Here is an 11019-nt window from a genome sequence, read left to right as displayed (position 1 = left end):
TTGCTACAATATAATTTTAAAAATTCATCAAATTGATATTACTACATAACATACGACAGTTAACTAAGATAGACACAGGCAAACTATTTTAATATAGTTTAATGTTTTAATAGTATTTACAGTAAGTTGGCATTTCTGATGACTTCCATGATCTTGAAGTGTACATTTCTGTGGATTTCAAGAGTTACAGTACCTTGATTACAGGGTTTTCAGTACAACAGAGGCATGACCCACTTGTGTAATCTACCACACCAAACAACAATAGTTTTAGTTTGTGTCTATCTTAGATAACTGAAAGCTTGTTTTTTTAGCAGAATTATTATTTTAACCTAGTTACAATATTTCAATGTATTTTTTATTTTACTATGCAATACTCTCATGTAAATCACGAAATTTAAAAGTGACAGCAAACTCCTCTTTAAACACTTTCCATGTCTTTTCTTTGTGAAGGTTGTCTAACTCAGAACGTTGTAAATGTAATGTGTTGTCTTCAATGAAACCAGTGTGGAAACATACATAGAATGCCGAGTCTCCATAACCAGTGGGTACACTCTTCTGTAATGTTAAACATAGTATGTGTACATTACAGCCCATAATGAAACTAGTATGGAAACATACATAGAATACAGAATCTACATAGCCTGTGGGTACACTCTTCTGTAATGTTAAACATAGTATGTGTACATTACAGCCCATAATGAAACCAGTATGGAAACATACATAGAATACAGAATCTACATAACCTGTGGGTACACTCTTCTGTAATGTTAAATACAGTATGTGTGCATTACAACACATAATGAAACTAGTGTGGAAACATACATTGAATACAGAATCTACATAACCTGTGGGTACACTCTTCTGTAATGTTAAACATAGTATGTGTACATTACAACACATAATGACACTAGTGTGGAAACATACATTGAATACAGAATCTACATAACCTGTGGGTACACTCTTCTGTAATGTTAAATACAGCATGTGTGCATTACAGCACATAATGAAACCAGAATGGAAACACAGATACTCTATATTTCATATCTGGACATAGTAACATTATACAAGAACATAATGTGGTAATTATAATCTCAGTGTAAAACAGATCATTGACAACGTCTTTCCATTGCATGGAACAATAAGTGTTACGAAAAAATCTCTCCATGTTGTGTTAATACATAGACATACACGTACAACTCAAAATGTACATTACTTACAGTTGATGAATAGCAAACTATTTTAACATCTCCTGACAATACTGGTGAGTTGAGTATCTTGGTAAGTACACTGCCTGTATCATAATCAAAGGTAGTCTGAAAATAATAAAATATTGACAACCACTGTAATAGCATATCTACTAGTTACAAAAGCTATATTTTTGAAAACTTCACTGCATGTATCAAAATTACAGGTAGTCTGAAAAGGACAATATAATGGCAGACTACCATGTAAGTACCATATATACACACTAAGCTACTAACAAATCTAACTGAACAGAATTTGACTTTGTTTTGTGTTGACAGGATGATATTCCAATATTGTGTGTTTCTTCTTTCAGGCATAAAAAATAAGAGTTGCATAGTGGGCCTTGTCACTACGAGTTGAAGACGAGTAAATGGCAAAACCCCTTTTTAATGAGTATTTTCTGGCTGAATGAAGAAATGCATTGGGAAATGTTATATAATTCTACCAGTGCAAGCTTAAGAAAAACTGGGGTAAAGTAGAACAAATTGCATAGACATACATTGCTGTGCTGTAAGACAACCTGGGTATAAATCTTGTATTTTCTGTTCTAACATGAACAACTTGGCTTGCACAATGTGGTATAAAATAGTATTACCTGACAGTTGACTTTACTACCCAGTCTACATTCATATATTCTGAGTTTGTTGGAAAGAATCTCAAATCTAAGATCTCTGCCATCTCCTTTCCCAATGCCTGTAATAAAATAAATCATTGTTGCCATGGTTATAAGCACTGTATATGGGGTAAAGGTCAAATGGTCATAGACATCACCTTATAATTACAACATTATGTTCTTGAGGTAGTAGTAGTGGTAGTGGTGGTGGTTATGATGGTAGTGGTGGAGGTGATGTTGGGTGTGGTGGCCTCGGCAGCGGTGGTGGTGGTGGTGATGTTGGGGGTGGTGGGGTGGTGGTGGTGATGATGGCAATTGTGATGATGGTGGTGATGGTGATGGTAGTGGTGGTGATGGTAATTTTGGGGGTGGGGTGTTGATTGTGATGATGGTGGTAGTGGTGGTGGTGGTGGTATGACTACTTCACAAGTATAAGATAATACATGTACTACCAACCTGACATTGCCTTCAGTTGTATAGATGCTAGTTTCAGTTCTTTAGATGGTGGTAATTCTCCTTCATACTGTGACTTCATCTCTTTAATATACTCAACATATCGACTCTGAAAATAATATCTAAGTTATTAGTATCAAATAAATACATCTGAAATTCAATCAAAATTCAACACTGAAGATGCTGCAAACTTGAAGGATTATAATTACAGTTGGTTTTTGTCAAGTGTTTTTCACAAACGATGATAAATAAAAGAATTGTATATTAAACTTACATTTCATACACAAGACACCATATTACCTGACTTGGTGTTTCATACCAACACACATCACGGATATTTCATACAAGCAAAGGTGTGTTACCTCACTTGGTGTTTCATACCAAAACACATAACTGATATTTAATACAAGCAAAGGTGTGTTACCTGACTTGGTGTTTCATACCAAAACACATTGACTAATATTTCATACAAGCAAAGGTGTGTTACCTCACTTGGTGTTTCATACCAAAACACATTTCATACAAGCAAAGGTGTGTTACCTGACTTGGTGTTTCATATACCAAAACACATAACTAATATTTCATACAAGCAAAGGTGTGTTACCTGACTTGGTGTTTCATACCAAAACACATAACTGATATTTAATACAAGCAAAGGCGTGTTACCTGACTTGGTGTTTCATACCAAAACACATTTCATACAAGCAAAGGTGTGTTACCTGACTTGGTGTTTCTACTGCTGGATATTTCATACATCTATTCTGAGTGGCATTTCCAATGAAGTTTAATAAACTACCCTGAAAAATGATATCAACCACATGTCAAACAAGTGCTATTTTCAGGCTGTGTCGTCATGTTGTGTATACAAACATTGGGCATACAGTTGGTGCTGTGAGTGAACTGTAACAAACCATTAATCACTGCAAACACAATTCATGTTGTCTGCATATTTTTTTGTATCAATTTTGGTATTTCCAAAGAAAAAGAAAGAATACTGATTGAGTGATTTCTAGGCAAATAAAACCGTGCCCATTAGAAGACAACATCACTCCAGGAAATACAGGTATTTTCATAAATTTTGTTGTTGTGAAGTATTAATTCATGATTTCCCATCACATAAATTTCACTAGATTGCTACTAGCTTGCCAAAACCAAATTGAAACTCTACTCTATTTTTCTAGCACAGTATGACACTGTTGCATCATGGGTCTCTGCATACATGAATGTGTATTAGATGAACAATGCATATTCATGACTATTTATCTGAAGGTATTAAGCACTTCAGATTCTCCAGGAACTAAAATTTATGAAAATAGATTTATTTCCGGGCATGGCATTGTCGTTTAAACTACTGGTACAGTCTAATTAATTAGTCTAATTAATTAGTCTTGTTGGCGTTGCTATTCTTCCGCCTGAAGTGTGTAGAATGAACAAAAACAACAACAGACATAGAAATATATACAAACCATACCTTGGCTCCCCAATGTGAATGCTTTTCATTCCAGGACTTACCTTAGCTTGTTCATACATATCACAATGTACTAAGAAAGCTGACAACATCATTCCAGTTCTCCCTGGTGAAATAAAGACAGACAAAATATCGACACTGGCTTCATATGTACTGATAATATTTAGGCAACTCAGATACAAAATAAATTCTGGTATTGATAGATTGGTATTGATAAGGTCTAGATCACAGTCCCTCAATCACGACTGTCTAGATGAATGAGTGGATGAATGCTTTGATTCACAGGAAGACAGACAAACAGAGGGGAGACAGACAGACTGATAGAGACAGACATGTGGTATGTAAGGGTACCTAAAGCATTGTTAATATGAGACCATGAACTGAGAGTCTCAGTTTGCAAAAAATAGTCATCTGAGACCAGTCTCAGTTTGCCAGTCTTAGAAGGCAAAACAACGTTGACCTGAGAATAGTCTCAGTTCGCAAAAAAATCATGATCTGAGTCTATACTATTGAAACCATTGTGAACACTGAAGACTTTACCGAAGATTGTAAATACAAGAAACATTACAATTCTAGGACCTACACTTTTTCTTGTATATATTAATGATATACCACTATCTTCCGATTTATTTGACTTTAGATTGTATGCCGATGATTCAAATTTATTCCATACTTTTACTGATAGAAGTAATATTATTGATATGACATCAATGAGCTATGACTTAACAAATATCACAAATTGGTGTGATGCGAATAAGCTAACGATAAATCTAGCTAAAACGAATTACTTAATTCTGAAAAGCAAAAGGAAAACAGTGGATAACACTGGATCTATGCGCATAAAAGACACAATACTGCAAGAAACTGATACTGCATCATTTGTTGGAGTGCCAATTGATCAGTGTATGTCCTGGAAGCCACAAATAACTGCTGTAAATTCTAAAATAAGCAAACTTACAGGCATATTCCTACATATTTGCAAAGTTGTGCCTCAACATATACTTATCATGCTTTATAACTCCACTGTTCTCCCACACATCACATATGGACTGGAAGTATGGGGGAGTACGTACCCGACTTTAATACCTTAATGAATTATTTATTGTACAAAAACGATTAATTCGTATTATGACTTTTAGCAAATGGAATGTACCTTCAGAACCATTATTTCAAAAGCTCGGTATTCTAAACATTTTTCAACAACACAGCCTACAATTAGCGATGTTTGTCCATGATGTTTTAAATAAAAGACTACCAAGCATCTTCCACGATTACTTCACTACAATTAGCCATTCTTATTCAACACGGCAAAGCAGGAGAAACGATTTGAATATTCCAAGAACAAAACATAGGTCGGGCCAATTCAGCATAAAATATGCAGGTGCGAAACTATGGAATAAAATACCAGTGCATATTAGGACTATACAATGCAGGTCAGAGTTTAAGTGGGAATTTAAAAAATGTCTACAGTCTGGTTGTTTCGGGATCTAGAGCTCATGTTTAATTTATTTTGTAATTTTAGTGTATTTCCATGTATCATCTACCACGTTAAATAGTCTTGATTGAAACAGGGCAAAATTAAATGATGAGTGTCATATGTTTTGTGAGGGGAGGACTTGATTAGTTGTGTAACAACTACTTCCACACCCTTTTCCCGAATAACACGTTTATGTATATACATAAGGATATTTAGTTCTGTTCTGTATCACATTTTGTACGTGGGAATAAATTATTATTATTATTATTATTATTACTAACCGGTAGTAGCATATTATTATGAGGGCACTAGATACTGACCTTTGCCACCTTTGCAGTGTGCTACAACTACATTGTCTTCACTGAGAGACAACCAATACTGGACATCTTTACAGAAAGACATCACATCACTGGAAGAGAACATAGCATAGCATGATGTTAGCGGAAGAGAATATGTACCATGACATAACTGAAAGAGAACATAACATGACATCAATGAAAGGGAACACAGCATAATATTACATCACAGCATGTGACACTCTTTGTGATGTGACACAGTAATATCATTCATGCACAACATTATCAGAGGTAAGTGATAGGACATTATCAGAAGTATGTGACTGTACAAGACACTGAGTCTGCAATTCAGAATAAAAAAAAAAGAAATGGTCACCAATCTTTGCCATCCTGCATGAGTGCACAGTCCCTCTGAGTGATTATTTCAACAATTCACTGCTACAGTAAAATATTTTCATTTATGACTAGTACATACCTTAATGCTGGTACACACCTTAATGCTGGTACATACCTTAATGCTGGTACATTCTGGTTTTCTATGTTGGCGTGTTGCACTTTGAAATTAAAAGATTAGTACATACCTTAATGCTGGTACATTCTGGTCCTCTATGTTGACTCGTTGTACTTTCAAATTAAAGTAAGACTCATCATAACCACCTTCACCTGTAAACAAAGAGAAATCAGTCATTATATCAAAGGACTGCATATCAACTTTATTTTTATTACTTACTTCAGTCATCAGACAAATCACAGTAAACTAATCAAAGGGTTCTCATGTTCCAGAACAAGCTCAGCTGCATCTTGAAAATTCATTATCAAACTTAGATCTACTGGACTACACAATCTCTGATTCTATCTATCCACTAACAACTATTACTACAGTAACTAGATCAACAATAATTGACAGTGTGTATCAAATTATCACCCAAACTTTCTTTCATGTTCATTCTTTTTTACTGGAATTTCTTCACTGGTGAATAATACCAGAGACAAATATGAGTGAATACTGTTACCGGTAATAGGATTTATCATATTCTCAAATTGATGACATATCTCTACTTTCACTGCAAGTTCTAGAGAAAGTTTGATGTAAAGTTAAAAAGTACTTACTACATAAATTATAAACTCTGTAAGATCCAGGGTACCTAGTGTTCAGAGTATCAGCTACTTCTACTATAGGGTTATATCTTCCATAACTTGAGGGAAATGACATCACCATTACTCCCTCTGTAAGGTAATACCATTCATTACATCAACTATGACAAGGTATGTTTTCTAATGTTTATATTTGAGATGGCACTTTATGTGTTAGATTCTAAAGTCGTACAGCCAACACTTCTATTCTATCAGTGTTCTAGTATACCTATAATAGTTGTACTGTGATGCTGTCTGTATCTGTGATAACATATGTATCTCATATGTGTATCAGTGCAATTATAACAAAAACAGATGATTAATATATGAGATGCCGTTACCTGTAATAATAGTAAGATCTATCTCATACATATGGTCTTCATATCCACCTTTGCTGGACTCCACCTAGTATAGTGCATTAAACAGAAGACATCATTAAAATAGTTTCCATACATTATTTCAAACACTGATATTGAGGAATTAATATTCTACAAAACTAACTGTGATTTGTCCAGCTTTATTCATAATTACTTTATATGGCATCACTTAAAATTAAATATCAGGTTTCATGAAATTTGAAACTTTCCTACAGAGTAAATCGATGATTACAAAATTAATGTCATCAAAATGTGGAAATTAACATGGTTTGGACCAGGTCACTGAAACACAGATTTTTATAAATTAATGATTCAGGAAGTAAATTCAATTGGAAATATACTGAATTATTGTGTCTGCAGCTATGTTTCCATACAAACACTTCTTTTTGTGTGTGAGACTGTCTTATCTTACAAAGGCCATTTTTCTAAATAAAAGAATTTAGCTTGAATTTAGGTGTGTATGATCATTTGGTTACTTGGAACCACTTTATAAACAACATAGGCAGGAAAAACAAAAGTGTCACCACAGAGGGCGCTATACATGTAAAATGAGTATATGACATCATTTGGTGAATGAATTGTAAAGTAATATGCAATAAGTAACTCCTTACAAAATGCCTTTTCTGCTTCTTTTGCTGATATCTCTCAACTAAAAACCGAACAAAGAATAACACTCGGATGAATCGAATAGCTGCCACTAATCTGAAATAAATAATCACAATAAACACAAAGAATGAAAATCATCACAATCAGAGTTAAAATACTAACATTACATGTAAATATAATCAAAGCATTTAAATGAAATCTTCCAACTTAACCTTTGTTTTAAAATGGAATTTCTCAATTTGCATTTTTCTACCCTCACTGTAAATGGAATCTTCAACCCCCACATAACCTCACCTCACTTTCAATGAAATATTCGATCCCCATGTAATCAATGTAAGATTTTGTTTCAATGGAACCTTAATAATACACCTTAACAAGCAAATATTATAAAATAATTAAAATTAGCCATACCACACTGATAGAGAATGATAAACTTACTGATGACAGATATGAAACACACAATGACAGTGAGAATGATGTTTTACAGCACTTAGGTTTGAAGATCTACAATGGTGAACTTTGACCTGGAATGGAATTAAGATATCATGGCAGATAATTGCAATATGAGGTAAACTTCAAAATCAGCTAGCATGTCACTTTTACAAAAGACAATGTGGAAGACAATTTTATATTTTCATATAGTAGTCTTTCAGTTAACATTTGTATTCTGTTCAATGTAATGATGATCTATTATGACAAAAAATTAAATTATCATGATTTTAAGCAATATTTTGAAATTTACTAATCCAGCTTATATATTATATTAATCCACATTTGTTACTTCTCAAAGACCTTAATAAATGTGGTCAAATGTCAAGCTTCTTAGTTATGTTATAAATCTTGAGGATGTATGGAAATATGTTTGACAAGAATCTTTTTTTACTATTTGATGGAACTAACCGCATATTCCTGACTTACACTGTTGCCACTTTGCATTATACTATATGCATGACATGATAACTGTTAACACATGTCAATGATTGACAAGACAGCAGGTAGAAGACATTACAGTGGTGATTGACTTACTTTCCATATTTGTGTTCTTGGAGTTCCTCAAATACAATATACGCAATGGTGACCAATGCACAAACAGTTGTAACACACAGATCCAATACCATGTACCAAGTGATGAAAAATGTCTTCCTGCAAAAAAGAAACAAGACAAAACTTTGATGTAGAGATGGGGTACACACTGTAACCAATTGGGCATTGAGCACAAACAGGAAGATTCAACAATAAATAAAAGTACATTTTGATAAAACTTACCCATTGGCAAATATTCTGAGAGAGACTTCAACAATGAAGTACATCATCACAAGTAAGGATGTAACTTCAAAGAACTTCTGTGCACTGCTTGGTTTGGGATCCCAGGCTAGATCACATATAACAAGGGTGATATCTATGAAGACCAACACAATACCGCACAATCTAGGGGGAACGAAAGACATGATAACACTAGTAGTACTAACAGTAAAGTCACAGTAAGTCCTGGTATGTCATTATTTACTATTTACCGGCAAAACTTCCACTAAGGAAAATATTACATCACATACTCTTTGCAGTAAATGCTAAATTCCTATTTTTACTACAAAGACAAACCTGCCAATGTTGAATCAGTTCATCTGCACTTACCTCATGTGCAAAGATTCTGTAATTATCTTGATGCGCCACCTTGCTTTCCTGTACAATGATAATAAACTAACAGTCAGTAACATATTGGTGTCAGAAAGACAAATGACACATTCAGCAACAACATACACATCAAAACCTGCATCACAATTAAGTAATATTTGAATGTTACATCCTACCAGGTACATAATAATGTCCTAAGGTTTCAAAATAATTATTGTGTTCTGGCTTCTGTAATTGTATGTGTTTATTTTACTAGTCTAGTTCCTGTTTGGTGTCCTAGCTACTTGTACAACATTGCTTACATCCGTTTACAAATTAAACCTCTAGCATCTCTTGGATATATCCTCCTGATGGTTGCCACTGACAACACTTGGCTAATTGCATGAAAATTACATAGTCTAACGTTCATATAACAAATGTGTGTCTATGTCTCACATAATGAGTATCTTACATTTGTGCCATGTTTGGTTGAAATTAGTTGGTGCATGCCAGAGATATATGAGGGTGAATGCACACAAAGGATAGATGAATGGACCAACTGATGGAACCCAATGTAGAAGCCTTCTCAGGGCGATGTTCATTGGGGGCTAAATATCACAGTGTTTATGCTAAGGTTGGTGAATGTACCCCAGTAACAGAAAGGGGGAAAGTGGTAAAACTGGCAGTGTTTCCCTATAGAGTCTATACCGGGTAATGTTGTTTGGGAACCAGGTAAATATGACATGGGAACCCAGGTAGATTTTACCTACTTACCATCCTTAGCAAAAACACTGAAATCATGTTATGAAAATCATTTTGCAAAGAAATTAAATCCCTCCATCATTCTGTATTTGGTATCTGGATTTAGGTTTAAGCTAAACACAAGCTCAGCATGCATCATGAATCACCCCTAAGTTAACATTCAATGCACAAAATACCTCCTATTATACAGTTGACCTTACTATTAATCTGTCTGCTATTAATCTATGAATTTATCCTCCCATCATCTGTCCTGTAAACACAACTTACTGTAATTTTGTTGTGTCACTTGCAATATCATCTCTCGTCTGGACATAAGGTGGATCATAAAACTGTAATTGTTTTTCCATTGTCTCATCATCTGCTACAAAGAGGTCCTCCACATATGAGTTCATCTCTGTCTCATCTTTATTATTCATACCATACTGTACATTATTTTGTCCTTCTCCAAGGTCAAAGTCATGGTCATCTCCAAAGTCAGAGTTATTGCCAACTCCATGGAGGTCAGAATTGATATTTAGTGCATTACCATTTTCATTGAATTCCATAGTGCATGCTTGGTTGTCCTAGTATTTCTATGTAGGTAGTACTTTTATATCTTCTGGTATAGAAAAGTGTTAGATCTATGGATCAAGAGATTGGGTCATGAACTGTCTTTGCATAACAAGAAAGTTTACTAAAGTGCCATAACCTGTGTTTATAAACTTTTCGATCAAGAGAAAATACTAGTACTTACATGAATCTTCTGTTAAACTATTCTAGTATAGTTTTAATTTTGATGCATGCCTTCTATAACATACCATTATCTTCTGGCATTAGAACTGTTACAGGTATACAGGTATACAGGTACAATTCTGATTTTAGGCCTCTGACATCAGATCTGAATTAACGATAGTCTTATCGGTGCGTATGCTTGCATAGTCAGCAATTTATATTTCATTTACAAGTCCTTCCCAGTGTCTATCTAAACGTCTCTCAAA

General features: G+C 34.3%; 1 protein-coding gene across 1 annotated transcript; it reads right to left on the bottom strand.

Annotated features, from left to right (window-relative positions):
- Positions 1–363: 363 nt before the first annotated feature.
- Positions 364–10587, bottom strand: LOC144439408 (phosphatidylinositol 3,4,5-trisphosphate 3-phosphatase TPTE2-like). The gene is made up of 15 exons (XM_078128695.1): positions 10310–10587; positions 9302–9349; positions 8936–9097; positions 8696–8812; positions 7675–7765; positions 7028–7091; positions 6663–6779; positions 6134–6215; positions 5577–5665; positions 3824–3885; positions 3031–3108; positions 2315–2420; positions 1841–1938; positions 1218–1313; positions 364–555 (listed from the first exon to the last, which is right to left on the bottom strand). The coding sequence occupies exons 1-15, from the start codon at positions 10585–10587 to the stop codon at positions 364–366; spliced, it is 1680 nt and encodes a 559-aa protein (XP_077984821.1).
- Between the last annotated feature and the right edge of the window lie 432 nt (positions 10588–11019).

This window comes from Glandiceps talaboti, chromosome 8, assembly GCF_964340395.1.
Source record: "Glandiceps talaboti chromosome 8, keGlaTala1.1, whole genome shotgun sequence".
Taxonomy (NCBI): Eukaryota; Metazoa; Hemichordata; class Enteropneusta; family Spengelidae; genus Glandiceps; species Glandiceps talaboti.
Note: the sequence above shows the minus strand (reverse complement) of the source record. Positions and strands in the feature narration are given on the sequence as shown.

Excerpts from the sequence above, each read along its gene's own strand:
- LOC144439408 (XM_078128695.1), bottom strand. The coding sequence starts at position 10,587 with ATGGAATTCAATGAAAATGGTAATGCACTAAATATCAATTCTGACCTC. Across the intron at positions 8,813-8,935 it reads CTCAGAATATTTGCCAATGG|GAAGACATTTTTCATCACTT; the intron begins GTAAGTTTTATC and ends TCTTTTTTGCAG. Across the intron at positions 6,780-7,027 it reads AGATCTTACTATTATTACAG|AGGGAGTAATGGTGATGTCA; the intron begins GTAACGGCATCT and ends ATTACCTTACAG.